We start from the raw sequence: 20,026 nt of genomic DNA, 5'->3' as shown, positions 1-20,026 counted from the left end.
TCAATTATTGTATAGCATTCAGCGGTATAGGACGATGCTGTGGGAGGAAGATTATTAGTGAAGGAAATATGAAATTCCGGAATAACAAAAACAAAGCCAACTGAAAGAGGTGTAACAGATCCGTCAGTGAATATTAAAATAAAATCAGTGAAACTTTTACTAATGTAATCCAAAAATAGGCCGTTGACGAAATTAGGTTGGGCGGTTTTAAGAAAGTCTATAAGGAACTTCAAAAAGTTTTTACTGAAATGTATTATAGAAGAAAGAAAGAGAGAAGGGAAGTTTATTCCGAATAAGGGTAGTTTGTTAGATTTAATTATGTATTCCCGTATGGGAGCGAGTGAATGTGCAATTAGAGAAAGAATGGGTAGCGATTTTAAAATATTTACATTATTTTTATATTTTTCAATTAAAAATTAAAAATGTACAAATGTTGTACTATTTTGTTGACATAATTTAATTTTGATCGGTACCTACATATTATTATATAAAACACTAATACAAGTATAATAATACCACTTATACTGTACATGAATTTAGTTCAAATAATTACATAAATCAATTTTATTTTAAATATAATTTATTATTAGCTGATGTGTTTTGTATGCTCTCAATAAGATTATTGGTGCTTACTATTTAGACGATTAATCCTTAAATTCTTCCATGATTTTCGGTTTAGAGCAATGATATTTATAAAATATACTAAGCAATGTCTCTATTGTTAATGGAAAATCCTTTTTAACTACTTGAAAACTATTTCCACTTGATTTTGATATATTGATTACGTTCAACTCTATTTCTGAATTTTCATTTGACGAATTTTTATAATTGTTATCTGTGGTTAGCAACAACTGTAATTTTGGCAATGCATTAAAACTTAGATTTTTATCTTCCAAAGTTTCTGTTTTTTTTAATTTAGATGCATTTGCAATTTCTTCAGGTGTCAGCTGTAAAAACCTAATTTTTTATAATTATACATTCTTATCAAATTCTTGTTTGCAAAATTTTAAAGTAAGTAAAACAATAAATAAATGTATGCTTTAAAAATGATAAACGCAGATTTGTTCCTTATAATTGCCTTATAGTAGAATTGATTTTTTAATATACATATGTGTGCAGTGGCGTACACTCAAAAATAAAATAAGGATACTATATTGAATGGAAAAATACCACCTACCCAAATCTAACCAAACCTACCCAATTCAACATACCAAATCACTTTCAAAAACAGATCCAGGGGAAATTTATCCCTCCATACCTTGTTAAATATAAATGCATAATCTTGATTATAATTATAACTATAATATTAATATTTTTTTGTTTAACCTTCAACTTAATCAACTTAATACTCAACTATTGAATAATAATTTAAATAAATTTACAATAGAATACACATTTTTACTACAAATACAAATACAAATACAAAATTGCAATAACGAATATAATTATTATATTGTAAAGCTTAATAATTAAATTTATGCATATTGGGACTCAGCTATAAACTTTTATATACAAGTTTGAATAATTATTATGAAGTATTTTCTAGTGTGCTGCTGTTATTGGCAATTGTCTGTGAAATTATCAACGATAAAAAAAATCTTTATTATTTTATCAGTTACATCTATATAAGCTAAATATAGGCTAATGGCTGATGATGTAAATATTTTGGGTCAGGGGTCCACTCAACCACCAAAAAAATCGGGGTAGCAGCTATTACCCTTGAACCCTCCAGTGTATGCCACTTTATATGTGTAATGCATAGTGTATACAGTATTTTATATAATAATTTTAGTTTACACATCAGCAATAAATACATTGCATTGCAAATTTACGTTTGATGTAGAATTAAGATTTTTGAAAAATAACATTTATTAGTTTTAATTCAAAGATGAAGTTTTATATTTTATTACAAACGCTGTAATTATATCATACCTTTCTGCTCGTACGGCCAAATCAAACGAGAATAACGAAGAATTGTGTTTTTCGATTGTGTTTGCTTCTTTGACAAACCAATCAATAATATTTCTTTTAACAATATAATCTAACGAACGATGCCGATAAACAGTTTTAGCAAATATATGATCACTTTGATGAGATGAATTGTTTAAATATTCGCACAAAGAATCATCTTTTAAATTCGAATTTGTTGAACATTGGGAAAGTTTGTCGAAACTTTCAAAACCGTGAAATGATGCTCGCCTTTTCCTTAGTGATGTATGATTAATGTTGATTGAAGAAATTGAATGCTGGACCCATATGGCATACCAAAAAGATGCTGAAAATCCTGTATACATATATGAAATAAAAACAAATATTGCAATTATAACTTATACAAACATTTTAATCCCTCATTTATTTTCTAAAGTAGGTACTTTTATTTTACTGATACAAAGAATATTTCCATTAAATAAAAAAAATAATATAAGATCTAGGGATTATTATACGAATTTCCAATAATTTTATTTAATAATTGCAAAAACTAAAAAAAATTACAAAAACAACGGCAGGCGGTTTTTTGATAAAATTGATTTTTTTTTATCGTTAATCAAAAAAATAATAATAATAGTAAAAACTAGTGAAGTATATAAGTTTAAGGAAACATTATAGAATATGAAAATAATTATTTTAAAAATATTGTTAATAAAAAGATTAATTGATTGATAATTACTTTAAGTTCCTTAATCAATTTGGATGACAAGTTTTAGGGCGTAGTTAAAAGTGATATTTTTGTTTCCTATAAGAGCTGTGACTAAGAGCAACATTACAAACCGTATTTTAGAGTTGGAGGTGGAATAATAATGGAGCCTATTAATTAGATGTTTCCTTCGATTTTCTATAATTTTTTTGTATACAGTACAAAAATATGATAACCAATATAGAGATTTTATGCAGACCAAAGAGTAATGATTATTTTTGAATTTGACACAGCGGGGAGGTTGGTGACTATATAAATTTGAGTAAAGGAAACCTAGGAGTTGTAGCATTATGGAAGCGTGAGTTTTTTCTTTATTTTGAAGAAGTAAATATAGGTTGAGAATTTTATTATCAATATCAAACTTTTAAATGAATCCGAAATAAGGAGTATAAGGTAATAAGTATTTTACAATGAATAATATTCGTGGCCCGAATAACTTTGTGACCCATATATATGAACTTAAGTTAAGCAGACTTGAATATCATCTAGTTAGTGTTTGTGAAAATACTTGATAAATAAAAAGTACGGGTTCAATGAATTAGGCAAAAATGTGTGGAATTCGATCTGTTCTTTATCACTTGGGTGCTATTAATTATATTAAAATTAATTGCGCCGTCGGTGCAAATAATCAAATGTTTTGGAATATTTCTTAAACATATGCTCAATGAGTGGACAAGGTTAAATAATGATTTTTTAAACATAAACAATTGATACAATTTATTACTCTCACAACTCTCTTCCTCAGGTTACACCTCTCCTGATGTAATTCTTCTTCTCAATTCTCGATCTCTCTCCGTTATCGCTCTTATCATCAATTTTATCTCCTAGCCTATTCAACGCTGGTTCCCGCATTTAAAATACTTTACTTATTTTTTCTTCGTATCTAAATTCTAATAATTGTCTTGCTAAAATATTGTAAAGATAAAAGCAATAAAATGAAAAAAAAAAATTCGTAGCTTCCACTTACATAAAAGGGAGATTTGATTAAAATTTATTACTTGAAGAGGTTTTCATGCCGAAATTAATGATTATGATGATGATGATAAATTATGTCAAACGAATCCCACAACATAATCGTATTTATAATTCTTTAATAAAAATCATTAATGGTATAAGTGATAGCAAAGAGCGAAATGAACGTTAGTTCATATTGAACGATCACAACGAATTTAATTTTTATTTTAATGATATTTGTGTTATTTATAAGCAATTGAAATTTTTGATTTTTCCCAAATTTTAATCGGTTGTAATTTGATAATACAGGACATAATAGCATTTAAATGAAATTTAATTAACTTCTTTTTCTTTTTTTGCAACAATTAGAATATAAATAATGTAACTACCTTATTAAGAAATTTGATTCTAATATTACTCGTATAACAACCATCTTTAGAAATATAAACTGATTCATTCGACCTTTTACTTCTAGGAATTTTTTGTTATATGTAAAATTACAAACATTTTACTACAAAAACGCATTTGTACTATAATTTAATTATGAAATAATATAAGTTACACTACAATAGGTACTTTTATTTTTTTTTTTATATCAAATGGACAAAATTATAAAGTTAATGCTATAATAAGATCAAATAATAAAAGTCTATTAATATTAATAAAATTGTGGAAACAATAATTTATTTACTAACCTATTTGAATTGTTTTGAATAAAAAAAAATCCAATACAGTCCATATATTACTACTGGAAATAAATCCTAGCCACAATCCTGTTAACATTACAATAATGTTAATCAACAATGATCTGATTGCCGATATAAGTAACCATAATGAAAAAAATCTTTTTGATTCCTGAAAAATAAAATATTGCGTTCACATGGTACTTATCTGCCTACCTATATCCAGAATATAAACTAAAATTGTTTTTAAATAAATCAAAATGTTATCAAACTAATCACTATAAATTATTTTACTCTACTACTCTATTATTTTTAGCATAGTGGAAAACAAAATTCATATTTACAAATTAGTGTTGGGAAAGTTTTGATAGGAATGCGTTCCCAATCCTTCAATAAAAAGAGCGCATTTCTGTTTCTTTTAAATTTTCCAGAAAATTAGCAAATGGGAGAGTTAGCAAAAGTTCGGTTGAGACACTCTCCATTAACCATTTACAGACAAGACCTTGCGCCGTCGGGCTATCATTTGGTCACCAACTTAAATAAATATATGGGTAGGAAAACACTGAATTCAGACAAAGAAGTGAAAACTGCAGTGAAATACTACATGAAAAAAGAGGTATATGGAGAGTTATTTGACGTTGGTATACAAAGCTTCCAGATCGATTACAAAAGTGCCTCGCTATAAACGGCGAATATTTCGAGTAATAGTAAATAAATACTCAATATAATCATGTAAAACATTTTTAATAGAGCTTTTTTTCAATTTTTTTATACTTATGGAGATTTTACTTTTGGGACAAACTTCGTAAAATAATTCTAATTCTCGTGAATGATTATTTAAAAAAAATTTTAATTTTAAGAAGGAAAAATCACATTATTAACATTTGACATAATATATTTTAATATAATTTAAAATATTATGAATAGAATGGATTCAGTTCTTAAGGATTTATGTTTGTGATTGTATAGATCGTAAGTAAAGATTAATAATATATCATATAATTAATCATGTACAAATAATAGTCATTTGTGTATGCATCATAAAACTTACTAAAACTATTTCACATAACAACAACAAATAAACTATGATATACGGATACCATGTATATTTTCTTGTCAAAATTACAAAAATCGTTACTGAAAAAAAATTGATTATGTATTAGAAATTAAGTATTAGATTTATTTATATTTCATTATTTTTAGTTTATAACTTAAATATTATTATTAAATCCATGTGAATTTATAAATTAGTTATTTGTGATAGGCTAATATAGTACAGTATAGTATTTATGTGCCATGAAAAATAGTAAAATATAATATTAAATTTTCAAAAAGAAATGACGTAGAATTTGTAATGTGTGTAACGTAGAATGGATCTAACCTATACTGACAAAATTTTTAAAACTTCTTAATTTCCAGTATTACCTGAGTACTTATATAAAAAAGGCAATTTGTTACGGAGTAAAATGTTATTTTTTCGATTTAACGAACAATAAAGGTAATTTTAAAAAATTCTAATTAACCAATATATTCATGTTGATCAACATATGCAAAACAAAAAAGTATATTTAGTTACGAATCGTGGTCTATCAACTGATAACTAATCCATTGGGACTAAAAGAAAAAAACATACAAATCCATAAAAATCTTAGCTCTGTTTATAACCATTAATTGTGTCTATAAAATTATCGAACGACTGACCTAAACAAGGTTCATGCATGCGATACGTACTTGTTTTGTATATATACCGAACTGGTTGATGTTGAATAAATTCTAAATTCAAATTACATGCATTCAAGTAAAGTTCTTGAAATGTACTGAAAGACTTAACTTCAGAACATGTAAATATCTAAAAAAATTAAAGAATTATTCAATCGAGATTCGAGATATAGTATTACGTATGGCCACTATATTACATACAAATCCAAACAGTCCACAAATAAACAAAATTGTAGTTTTGAACATAAGCCGTGTATTTTCTTTACAGTCACCTCGTATTATTATATTATCCATTCTTAGATATATTCGACTATTTCTAATATTATTTTGTTTTTGTTGAATTTTACAATATTATAAAGTTAAACAGATTTTATAAGTTTTACCTACTTGTTGTCTTGGATACACGCATTGAAACATACATAAAACTAACTGGTTAAATATATTATTATTTATAATGTTTACATTAAATTGTTTTATCTTATTTATTAATTTAATGAAGGTTAGTGTAATAAAGGTAATACTTAAGTGCATTTTTTTTTTTTTTTTATAAAGTCTGTTTAACCGACTTGAACATTAAATGAGTTGGTACATTATGCTTATTGGGTGCTATACACGGTGCATTTAAGTTCTCTTAAAAAAATTATCAAAAAAAAGTAATAAAATAATAAAAAATTATTAAATGGTTAATACTTGTAAATTAATACATAAATAAATAAAAGCTTAGCTCGGAGTATTATTATATTTATAAATTACGACCGATTTCGAATAAAAAACTCATCATCAGGTATATTTTATTAACTCAGTATATACCCAATGATGAATTTATAATTCAAAACCTATCGTAATTTATAAATATAAGAATTCTCCAAGCTAAGCTTTTGCATATTTATTTATTTATTTCGACATATAAAATATATGTTTATTTATTTATATATTTAAAAAAAAGGTATTGTAGAAACTAAATCAACTCAAAAATAAAGGTCCACTTGGCCTTTGCTCAAAATCGTTTTTCGAAATCAATAGTATCTAATAGATATTTTTAATAAATTATTTTTATATTTAACTAGTTATTAATAATAATAATAAATCGTTGTTTACTGACGGACATTTCATACGAGTGGAATGTGGTCACTGGTCATTGATTGGCTGTTGTACCTTGCAATATATTTTCGAAAAATAAATTATAAGATCAACACGTAGCGGAACAGCTGTTCAGTGTTATTTCTTTTTATCAGTCGACATTGAATCTCCAATCGAAATATTAAATTGCTGTGAGTTACATTGTTACAATGCCAAAACAATACAATTATTACTTATTATTCATTTGTTTTTAGTTTCAGTTTATCTTATGCTTTCATCCGCGTAGCTTCATTTATTACTCCGGTTTAATAATATTCAAATAGTTGATTAATTAGAAAATCAAAATGTCTTTAACAAAAGGTATACTATAATAATCATAATATAATTGATATTTACAAAAACTAACAATGATTGGTTTTAGGTATTTTTATTGTAGCTGCTAAGAGGACTCCGTTTGGTACATATGGTGGTAAATTTGTTAAAACTTCATCTACTGAACTACAAGTAGTTGCTGCGAAAGCTGCGCTTGCAGCTGGCAACGTAGACCCAAATATTGTTGATTCAGTAATAATTGGAAATGTTTTGATTGTAAGTTTGATTAATACCATTGTTTTTATTTTATTTGTTAATGGTAGGTATATGATAAAAATACCAAAGTTTGATAATCATGTTATAAAATAGATTAAGAATTTATAATACTATTTTATTGAATATTTTTTAATTGATATATTAAATAGAACAAAAAGAAATGTTTAAAATAAATGCTACTTCAATATCAGTTTTAATAAGTTAATTTTTATTATTTCAGAACTCATCTTCAGATGGTGCATTCTTACCCAGACATGTACTTTTGCATAGTGGAATTCCACAAGATCGTCATGCTCTGGGTGTCAATAGATTATGTGGATCAGGATTTCAGTCTATTGTAAATGGAGCTCAGGTACAACAAAGTTAATGTTTTAAAAATATTTAATTTACTGATTTATTTTTAAAATATTTTGAAAAATTGTTACAAAATATTATTCAAACTTCAATGTTCTACTATTTGTATTTTATACTGTATTAGAGTATTATATGTGGTGAATCTAATGTTGTGTTGACTGGAGGAGTAGACAGTATGAGTCAATCTCCACATGTTGTCCGTAATGCCCGTTTTGGGATACCTCTTGGAGCATCATATGTTTTTGAAGACAGTCTCTGGACAGGTTTAACTGATACATATTGTAAATTACCTATGGCACTGACTGCAGAAAAATTAGCTGAAGTATATAAAATTACAAGACAAGAAGTAGATGAATATGCTTTAAGATCTCAGACCTTATGGAAAAAAGGTTACAATGATTAAAAAAATTTTAAAAAAGCGTGCAAATTGCAATCAATACTGAGTTTAAACCTTTTTTAGCCCAGGAAAACAATGTGTTCAGTGCTGAATTAGCTCCTGTGACTATAAAAATTAAAAAAGCAGATGTTAGTGTAGATATAGATGAACACCCAAAGCCAAAAACTACTCTTGAAACATTAGGAAAATTACCTACAGTTTTTAAAAAGGATGGAGTTGTGACTGCTGGTTCAGCATCTGTAAGTGCATAGAGTAAAAATAAAACTTAATAATTTTCTTCCTTGAAAGTATTTAGTATTAATAAAAATTTATTTAAAATTTAGGGCATTTGTGATGGTGCTGGAGCTGTGATATTGGCCAGTGAGGAAGCGTTAAAGAAACATTCTCTAACTCCATTGGCAAGATTAGTTGGTTATTCAGTAGTTGGAGTTGATCCAAGTATTATGGGTATTGGTCCTGCTCCATCAATTTCAAAACTGTTGAGCTTTACTGGAAAAACACTTAATGATATTGATTTAGTAGAGGTAATTTAAATAAAAATTTCAACTTTCAAATTTTCAAAAAAGTTACTTCTTGTAGCAATAGTATATTTGTATAACTCATAGTTACTATTTATTTCTACCACAGCTATAAATGCCTTGATTAATTGCATTTTTGAGCACATTAAAATTCTTCCCTTATTACTATATAGAGCTATATTATATTATATATTCAATTAATCACAAATTAACATTAATATAGCTTTTCTAAGCTTTAATTTAGATGTAATAACAGTTAAAAAATTTTAGTTAATACAGTAATCTATAGTTTATTTAAAGATAAAACTTTGAAAGCATCTTATTTTCAAAATAAGAACAATTATTCAATCTTATACCTACAGTAAATATGAATCTTAACTATTTTTAATTACTTATGGTTTATCTATATTTTTTTCCTGTTTAATATTTGTTTTTCCAATTATTACTATAATATGTTCAAAATATTATTATTATTCATTATTATGAATTTGTGTGAAAATGTTTTAAGATCAATGAGGCATTTGGAGCTCAAACTCTTGCTTGCCAAAAGGAATTGAAACTAGACATTGAAAAGCTTAATGTGAATGGTGGTGCTATTGCAATTGGTCATCCATTAGCAGCATCAGGTGCCAGAATTACTAGTCATCTTGTCCATGAACTCAGGTGAGTTAATTGTATTTAACATACACACAATTATAATTTGAATATGAAACCAGGAAGTGTATATTTAACTTGACCTTTTTATGTAATATCCATTACATTGTTAATCGTTGTGATGCATGCACTCAATCTTTTAAATTATTTTATCTGATTAGACTTTGATAACCATAATAATAAAATAAATACTTGAAAGAATATAAACTAAGATTTAAAATATAATTATATTTAAAAAATAATTGTGTTTGATAGTATACATTTTTCTATAAAAAATGTATTTATTTTTTGTTTATTAATTAATCATACCTACCAATTTCTTTGACTTAAACATTTTTTTAATTATAAATTTAAAGTAGTTATGGGTATTAGGTTTATTGGTATTAATGTGTATAATACAATTTATTATTTTATGGAAACAGTAATCATGTAAAGTTGATGTACATAATATAAACTACATACGTTTAAATAAATGTTTATTTTAAATTAGAATTAATTTGATTATAAAAATAATAATAATATATATAATAATCATTAAGGACCGAATTTATGAAAAATAAAAATCTATAACAATTTTTAAAAAAACATAAAATTATAATTATAATTATTATTATTATTATAATTTAATTTTTTTATTCATTTTATTTGCATGATTATAATTATAGAATATTCAACATTTATACACCTCTCCAGAAATAGTCAATTAATATGCATTTTCATTAAAATATGCAACAAAAAAAAAAAATTAACCATTATAACCATTTATTCATTACGAAACAACATATAATAAAATCAAAATTATTCTAGATGAATTGTAAAATATACATTTGTAATTAAATCCGAGCCCTAATAATCAAATTAAATATTAATTTTAACAATCAGAACTGTAAACTTAAAACATTCTTTTTGTTATAAAAAAAATTTTTTACTATAAAAAATTAATTATTTAACTACAATCTACATGCAAAATGCTACTTCGCATTTTTGAGAATCTTAGCATAATTATATGCAGGTTTTAATTTTGTTGTTTAAAAAATAAGATTATTTAAAAATATTTTTGAACATTAAATTTACAGATCTAAATTCTGATAATTATGATACAAAACGCACACCCGCTTAAAAAGTGACACAACTGAAAAAATATTTTTTGAGATATGCCACTTTTGATAATATTGTTTTAGTTAATTTTTTATATTATTAAAAGTGATATTTTTGCCAACCGTTGGTGAAAGATAGGAATAAAATTATGACTTATTGTGTACAATACAAATATATCAAACATGATATTTATACAGAATCTACCATATAATAAGATGGAAAATCGCGATTTTTGATTTGTGTTACTTTTTTAAGCAAGGGTACGAAAAGTAGATATTATTTATAATTGTTTTATTTTTGTCTTTTAGGCGTAAAAATCTTAAATACGGAATTGGCTCTGCCTGTATTGGTGGAGGACAAGGAATAGCTGTCATGGTTGAGAAAGTTTAAAAATGTATACTTTTTAAAATACTCAAGACTGGTTTATGGGATTATTTTATTTTCAAGAAATTTTAAATTATATTGTTAAAAAAAAAAAAAAATTGTTATACTACTTATTATTTATTTTATTCTAATACTTACCAATTACCAATAAATCAACATATATATTTTATGAAAATCGTAATTTTGTATTTTTAAATATATTGCAATTATTATTAAATATAATGCTTTATTCCTATAGTGCTTCATATCTTGCAATCTAGCTACCTAGGAGAGGTTAATTGCAGATAATTTACCATCTAATTGGTTTAATTGTATTTTATACATAGTAAATTAATTTTTATTCTACATGTAATAATGTATTCATTCTATAATAATCTAACCACACACATATTAAGCTAGTTTAATGATCTTTTTAAAATAATAATATAACATAAAAGTATGATAGAGAGATTTCCATAGTCCTCAATACTTTTATAACCATAGAATTCCATTTTACATCAATAATTACAAACACATTACATTAGAGTTATGAGATTTCAGGAAAATGCAAAGATAAATAAATTACAATATTGAATTATTAAAAAATATAAGATATAAAACCTAAAAGTTATTATTTTTTTTATTTATTAGAAAAATATTGATATAGCACTATTAATTATAACAGTTAAAAGTTAGTACTTACATAGTGTCTTTCATAATAACTAAACTAAAAAGGAAGTAAATATGAAGATATAAAAATGTTAATACAAATATATTAGTGCAATTTTCTTATTAACATTAATAATAAATAGAATTTATTCTGTAAAATAATTTATATTTTTTTTGGTGTAAAAAAATTAGAAATAATATTAATTTATGGATTAAATAAAAATAAATAAAATTATAATAATGCTTGAACAGTATGGTATGTACTTCTGAAAGTTTATTAAAATTAAATTGTAACATTTTCTACAATTATATTTTCTTCTAAAGGCTGGTTTCGTTCTTTTTCTGGAATTTCACACCAATTAGGAGATGACTCATATGAAGACAACCAATCAAAATCATTTATAATTTTCCAATTATTGGTTGATTCGTCAAAATTAGCCATTTCAAAAGATTTTTTTACTATAGGACTACTGTTAAGTGTAATAGGAGCAAATCGCAATTGCTTGCTATTTTCTATTATAGCACTACTAGTAACATAAATATAAAAGTCAGTTTCAACAGTATCATGGATGCGTAATTGTTGAGATGCACTTACAAAAATTGAGTTCTTACAGTTTTCAACAAAAATTGATGTACTTGCACATGCAAATACTTTACATGCTGATAATGAAGACACACGAACAGTACTAGGAGTACCACAAATAAAAACATTACAATTGTTTAATACATCTAGAGCTATGTCTTTTGAATAAGTCTGATCTTCTGTAAGTTTTAGGGTTTCATTAGAACGATTTTTAAACCCATAATCTTCTTTATACACTTTTGATTTATTTATTGGTTCAAATGTTTCTTCAATATTTGCTTTAACTACTGATTTGGTTTGTCGTTTACCAAATGTAAATTTCTTCTTGGGTAAAACTTTTTCATGCATTTGTTCATAACACTTAGTAATGTCTTTGATTTCATTTGCACATTTTTTCATATTATAGGCTGGTAAAAATGTTTTAGAATCATTCACAAATTCTTGTAACTCATTAATTTTTTGTAAAATTTCTTGGAAGTGTTTGGTTTCATTAGAATTTTTTTCAACATTTATTAATAAATTATTAATTTCTTTTAATTTTGTTTTAAATGATAAATCAAATGTAGATTTTTGATTAATCGGTTCTTCGACAGATACTGAATCCATGTTTAATTTACAAAAAGTAAATGGAATGAACTTTTTTGATTTATTGAAGATCTGGTAATTGATTAGTTACAAGATGATGTACGTTCATAAATTAATTGAGCAGTAGCAACAACATATGACCAAACAAAAACTGTTATTAATAAAAGACCCTGAAAAATAATATTTGTTATAAGAAATAAAAATTAGAAAATAAATTAAGGATTTCAAGAAATATGTTAAGTTAAAAAATGAGAGCTAAAATATAAATTAAATACTAAATATTAAGTAATATAAATATATACAAAAATTACTAATTAATACTATAAATTATATACATGAGGATATTAGAGGTATGTATATTTTACCCTAATGAACACGAGCAAGTAATCAAAAAATTTCTTTTAGAAGGAGCTATCAATTTTGGGCCTTATATAGTTTTCCATAATTTGTTTTCAAGGAGAAACTTTCAGATCTTGTAGAAGGCACTATTTGACACTAGTTCCCATTTAATATTGTCTACTATGAATAAACCCTATGTTTACTTTTAAAGTAACATTTTCTAATATAAAATTTAAAATAAAAATAATAAATCTATGTATAAATTATATAATAATCAAAATCATAATAAATTGTATCAGCAAATAATTATCACAATAGATTTATTTTATGTCCACAAACTATAAGTGTATCATGTTTTTGACACTTGGAAAAAATATTGTATATGAATTTGAGGAACTAACTATGGGCCAGAGTAAATTAAGGGGGGTCTAGTCCACCCAGGCTAACCACTGGTTACCTGCTTGAATAGACATGAAAATTTTGATTAAATATTTATTGTATTTTTTTAAGTAACCCAGTCTGAAAACCTTCCCAAGCATATTAACATTGGATATTAGTAATTGTATTTAAGGTTGAATAGGTAAAAAATGGAACACCTTAGAAGTTTACTGGTTGACCCTAAAGATTTTCCATAAAATATTTAATTAAGTTTTATTATTATTTTTATCAAAATTTTAAAAATAAAAATATTATTGAAATATATAATTTTATAAATTTTTAACTGAAAATCATTTGTTAAAAATATTTTACTGAGGTAAACGATAAACAAATGGTTTTTATTACATATTTATACTTTGACAGTAAGTTCATAAGAAGAAAACCTGACATCAGCATTGGTAACTAGTGAGGGCAATGGAAGATTTAAATAGGGGATATAACTAACCTTGGTTAGTTTAGTAATAGATACAATATAAAAATTATAAACAACACAATTTAATAGTTATTTTGAAAACGAATATATAATTTCTAGATTATCCTATGACTAATATGATATAAGTAATAAACCAACTGATTGATGTAATGACATCAACCATGTAAAATAGTCTTATTTGTAATGTACATTTATGACTTAGTCTTGTATTTTATACTATTGCTTTTTTTTTTTTTAAATTAAGGTATTTTATATTTTTAAAAAACTTTAGACCCACCCACCTCTTAAAACCAAATTCTAGATCCTTCACTAAACTGTTTCTGAAACTGGAAATGTGTATATCTCAAATACAAACCTAGGTCTGACCCTATTAGTTATTAACTACATTAGTAAAGCATATAATTTTTATCTGTTTTATCCAATTATTAGTTCCCAAAATAATAATTATATACATATATATATAATATATGATAGTAAATATTATATTATATTGTATATTATATTACATTATATATTAAACTTACAACATTTATTGCATTAATTGTTTTCTTATTGGGTACCATAACTGTGACTACAATACAGTGAATCTATTTAAATAAAAATCGTAATCAGTTTCTAATTATTAATTTAAACGTGAATATTATGGAGTTTTAGATAAATGAACACTGAACATAATTAATGATGGCAAATGGTATTTGAATAACTATTGCAATCAAAAAACTTCAACAATTTTAGAAATAGAATATTATCTCATTCCAAACGAGTTATTACTTGATAACTTATCAAAACTGTCAGCCTTGACGATACCATAAAAATACCATATTGTACCACAGTTTCGGGCGAATAACATTTTTTAAATTCATGGATTTCGTTCATAGACGTTAAAGATATACGTAGAAAGATCTATAATGATATTTTAATGTTAATGACTTCGTTACTCGAATAATGAGAATAGCAGACTGTACGATAACGGCTATAGTTCAATATCGTAATGAACCATTCTTCCATTGCCGAATACCAATAACGTTCGTATCAGTAAAATAATAATGTAATACGGTACCTATACCTATGTGGCTAAGTTAGTAACTACTCTGGCTTTACGTACAAACATAACGGGAAATTAATAATTACCTATCATATTTCCTTAGACTGCAGTGATCTTCCCGATAGGTGTTTACTTCTATCCTCCCCGAAACGGTGAAACAAATGTTGAATTGTTAATCGTTTTATGGCCGTTGTTGAACACTCAAAATCAATATTCTATGTTGTACTGCGAGTAACGACAAGACATTATTTTTCCTTTACCAAATATTACCAAAAAACGAATAATGACAAGAATCCATTTATCTTTTCGTTTATGTGAGTATCAGTTCTCATAAGATTTGTGCATGGCACATTTTAAGGTAAGAATACAGTTAAGTTGTGAGTTAATTCCGTCCACGGTGTTATTAATTATTCGAAGATATTTCATTGGATAAGAAAATAAAAATACGAATTTACAACATTTAAATCAATAATTCAAGTAGGTAATTAAAGTATTAATGTGTAGGAATTACATTTGCTCTAGAATAAACTATTATCTCGATTTAATAATTTATAACCCGGGCCGGTCGAGCGGAGAAAGACGAGTAGATATTTCTACCAATACCTGTACTCCACCGTTTTAAATAAACAGTATAATATATTTTAAAACGTGATGTACGGTGTAGAGAAAAATTTGGTTAGAATAGATTCACTTACAGTCAGTGTCGGATTACCCATTAAGCTGAGTAGGTTAGTCTAAACATAATCCGTCTAGGGCCTCATTCATTTAAGGGGTCCTATGAAAACGGAAAATTATAATTTTTTTTTTATTTAATAATACCTGTATTTTATTTACGAATTAACGGGACAAAAGTCATTATGAAATATAATATATATTAAGTTGTAGGTGTTATATGCAGTAGTAATAATAAAATTATTTTGAAAAAATAGAAATAATAAAAAAATTAAATATGATTTTATTTATTAATAATACCTATTTGTTTATTATTAAAACTGTTTATTTTAATTATGAGATAGTAATGTTAAAGATGTAAGTAAAAAATAATTTTGCCCTATATTTTAATTGTCTAGGGGCCCACAAATGTTTAATCCGGAATTGCTTACAGTGTAAAATTTTCCTTATAAATGTAGCGCATTAAATTGTAGAAATAAAAACCAGGTAAAATAATAATTAGGAAATTATTTCAGACTGGCGCACGGTCGTTGTTAATGATGTTGTTACGGCTAGTCTACAGTCCAGTTCATTGGAATTGAGCTGGCGAGCTACCGATAAAATCCGGTGGGTCGGTCATAAATGTTTGGGTCATTATTTTTTTTATAGGACGATGAAAAATAATACAAATATCAGTAGAACATATAATTGAATTAAATTATTAAACTGTACAGTTAGAATAGGTGGTGTCAAACAGTAAAATACGAGTACAGCTATTTCCAAGGGTTTTCTATAGGCACATTTAATCGCGTAACAAGTCGAAAACCAGGATAAAATATTAGTTTTATTACGCTTGAAGCAATAATGGAGGAGATAAAATAATATATTATTTACTAATACTTCTTTATTTTACTTATTTTATTTTTTACTTATTTATTTATTACTTATTTACTATTATTTATTCTATAGTATACTGTTCTAACAGCTCATACATATCTTTAAATATTTGCATTTTCAACTTCAGCTTCTTTATATCTTCAAACCAAAAATATGAATGTTACACTAGCATTTAATATGATCAAGACCGGAAAGAGGGTGGGGCATCATAAATATTATAATTGTATGAATTTTGTACATTGTTTCAGATTTGAATTTTTGACGTCAATATCAAACAAATTCTATAAAAAATTTCAAAATAATGTAGTAAAACACTAGCAACTTCATAAAAACGTATACACAACCAAAATGGATTCTTTTTCTAACTCGTCGTCTTCTTATAATATGTCTACAAGTTCAGAATCAGGAAATGAAATTAGAAATAAAACTACATTTGATACCATTAAAGTAGACTTTGAAAAAACATTCAAAATGGGATTAGATTCAAATTTACTTTGTCAAACTTTAAATAAATCTCCAAGAAACGTTAAGAAATTGAAAAGAAAAAAAAACTTATGCACATCATCAGATATTCTCCACGAGAATAAATATTCTCACTTGTCATATTCATTTAATCCGCCAAAAACTAATCATAATTTATCTAATTCAAAAAACGTATCAACTAACAGTAGTACAAAATATAAATGTCTAACTACTAATACTACAAAATCAGTGGATTTGAATAAAAAATTTACTATTGCCATTGAATCTTCGTCCGATTCTGATTTTCCGGATTTAAAATATATAAAACTGATTTCAAAAGATACAGAGATTAATACTTCTTCTATCAGTAACGAGTCAAGACAAAGTAGACCATATTCTATTAAAAATAAACCATTTGTTTATGATAGTTTAAACTGCAGCAGTTCGTCATCAAGTCTTAGTAACTTTTCTCAGATAAATACTGAGTCTGCAGCATTGAAAAATAAAAATAACCATGATACTGAATTAAATTTGGATAAATTATTATTAGATTGTAGTTTGTCTGATTTATTATTAATTAGAAAAGATGATGGAGATATAGATAGTCAAGTATGTTCAACATTGGATACAAGTGATAATTCTTTTATACGAATGAAATCAAAATCTCCAAAACCTTTACTCTTAAATAATAGTTTTAGAGTTGATGATGACAGTCAACCACAACAATTATCGAACGTTACTATTAACATACCAGATTTTATGAAAAATGAAACTGAAGATAAACAAAATAAATCGATAGATACAATAGAGGTTGATGGACAACATGAATTAATTAATGAACATTGTAAAGTTATTAAAAAAAAATCATTTCTCAATGAAGTTGATATAAAACCTAGCACAAGATCTAATTCTTATAGATCAATTGAAGACAGTATTACTAGTGCAAGTTCAGAACATATTTGCAAGTATTGTAAGCGTTCTAGTAAATCAAAAGTTGATACTAGTAACTGCAGTCATAAAAGTTCTAAAACGAATTATAATAAAGGTAAAAAATTGAGTAAATCAAAAATGATATCAAATAAGTCAGACGTTTTGCGTTTAAGAAAATCATATGTTACGAAAAAATTAAGAAATCGCAAGTCTTCTACAAATATAGTTGAAGATATTGGACTAGAATATGATACAAATAAGGATAATTTTATGGTAGAATTACCTAATGGAACTTTAGTGCCAGAGTTTTTATCAACATTAAAACCTAAACATGTAAAAAAAATGTGTGCTTGTGGCATAACTCCTTCGGAAATTCCACTTACTTGGGACGAAAAATTTCATGACATTCTACATCAAAACATCCATAAATTATGGTTTAAATGTAACATTATTGAACATAATACTATTAATAGTATTCATTTCAAACTAAATAATTTATTCTATAGAATTTTAATTTTAAATAATAATTATAATGATGAAAGTATAAGCGAGTCCATTGAAAATATAGATGATTTTGTATGCTTGGAATATGGTATTTTTAAACATGGCTTACGATCTAATAAAAATTCAACATATCTTTTAGCAATATTACCTAATTTTAAGGTCATAGGATATTTAGAAGTAAAGCCCATAAATAAAGCTTATAGATTTACAGATGATACACAACTTTTAGAAGAAACATCGATTGTTAAGTTTGGTGTGTCCAAGATTTGGGTTGTAATTAAATACAGGAATAAAAATATAGATATCAACTTATTGAATACATTTTGTGAAAAAAAAAATATTCAAAAAGAGGATTTGGCGTTTTCATTAAATGGATGTCAAGGAATCGCGTTTATTCAAAAATATACGGGAAATAAAAATATTTTCATTTACAATGAAATTCCTGCCAAATGTAAGATTGAATAATAAATTTAAGTTTTAATAAGTAAACATTGTTTTTATAAACGTATTTAAACTTTGTAATTAGTATAATACAATATTGTAAGCTCAAATAAATTTAATAAAAATAAATGTTACATTGAGTTTATAAATATATATATATTTATATTTATGTATTTAAATATAGTTTGTTTATAAATATAAAAAAATTTAAATTTAACATAATATTTTTAATTGAATTTCAAGTTACAAATACATAAAATTACTAAAAAAAGTTTTGTATTCAATTTATTTTATAATTAAGATCTAACAATACCAAACATTCAATCAAATTCAAATATTTAAAAATATTTTATTCTGAAAAATAATTTTTTTGATTAAAACATTTTAATCAATAACATACGGTTGGGTAGGTACATGCTGATACCTATGTATAATTTGAATTCAATTGTATGAATTCATTTACGTTACCTATTATTTAAGTTATTTTTTTTTTTTAAAGTCATAATCTTTTGCGAAAGATTTAATTTTTATATAGGTTTTAGATTTATATCTTTTACATTACCCAAAGGTTTATAATATTTTGAAGCTTATCACCAGGGCTCATAACTTCTAGCATTTGCATATTTTTTTTGAGAGGTCCTACAGGTACTTATGTGAGCTATAAATTTGTGTCAGATAACCAAGAAGCTACATACGAAATTTTATGTTGCATATTTTTGGATTTTTGCATGATTTTTATCATTGATTTTTTTTTGATTTTTTTTTTGGAGCCCAAAACATTTTTTCTTAAAAATAACAAGTAGTTATAGTCATATTAATTGTTCATATTAGTAATTAATTCGTGTTAATTAATTTTCTTCTTACATAACTTATATAATAATATCAGATAAACTATATATATCTATACGAGTTTAGGCGACGCGCAACGTAGCGAGAATGTACGCCC

General features: G+C 25.3%; 3 protein-coding genes across 4 annotated transcripts; 2 read left to right on the top strand and 1 right to left on the bottom strand.

Moving 5' to 3' along the window:
* The first annotated feature begins 7,218 nt into the window (after window positions 1-7,218).
* LOC112693101 (3-ketoacyl-CoA thiolase, mitochondrial) lies at window positions 7,219-11,290 on the top strand. Of its 2 annotated transcripts, XM_025568018.1 has the most exons (9): window positions 7,219-7,322; window positions 7,386-7,491; window positions 7,553-7,719; window positions 7,940-8,071; window positions 8,198-8,462; window positions 8,534-8,709; window positions 8,794-8,994; window positions 9,497-9,651; window positions 11,049-11,290. In XM_025568018.1, exons 2-9 carry the CDS (start codon window positions 7,476-7,478, stop codon window positions 11,128-11,130), a joined length of 1,194 nt encoding a protein of 397 aa, XP_025423803.1. In that variant the 5' UTR covers window positions 7,219-7,322; window positions 7,386-7,475; the 3' UTR covers window positions 11,131-11,290. The 2 variants fall into 2 exon arrangements, with proteins under 2 accessions (XP_025423803.1, XP_025423804.1); XM_025568019.1 differs by lacking the exon at window positions 7,219-7,322 and having other exon boundaries at window positions 7,329-7,491.
* A 726-nt stretch (window positions 11,291-12,016) lies between these two features.
* Window positions 12,017-14,890, bottom strand: LOC112693100 (tubulin-specific chaperone C). The gene is made up of 2 exons (XM_025568017.1): window positions 14,675-14,890; window positions 12,017-13,110 (listed from the first exon to the last, which is right to left on the bottom strand). The coding sequence occupies exon 2, from the start codon at window positions 12,959-12,961 to the stop codon at window positions 12,056-12,058; it is 906 nt and encodes a 301-aa protein (XP_025423802.1). The 5' UTR covers window positions 12,962-13,110; window positions 14,675-14,890; the 3' UTR covers window positions 12,017-12,055.
* Window positions 14,883-19,104, top strand: LOC112693114 (origin recognition complex subunit 1-like). Its single transcript, XM_025568039.1, has 2 exons — window positions 14,883-15,509; window positions 16,992-19,104. Exon 2 carries the CDS (start codon window positions 17,092-17,094, stop codon window positions 19,102-19,104), a length of 2,013 nt encoding a protein of 670 aa, XP_025423824.1. The 5' UTR covers window positions 14,883-15,509; window positions 16,992-17,091.
* The last annotated feature ends 922 nt before the right edge of the window (window positions 19,105-20,026 follow it).

Source organism: Sipha flava, unplaced genomic scaffold, assembly GCF_003268045.1.
Source record: "Sipha flava isolate LNK unplaced genomic scaffold, YSA_version1 80_pilon_pilon, whole genome shotgun sequence".
Lineage (NCBI taxonomy): Eukaryota > Metazoa > Arthropoda > Insecta > Hemiptera > Aphididae > Sipha > Sipha flava.
Note: the sequence above shows the minus strand (reverse complement) of the source record. Positions and strands in the feature narration are given on the sequence as shown.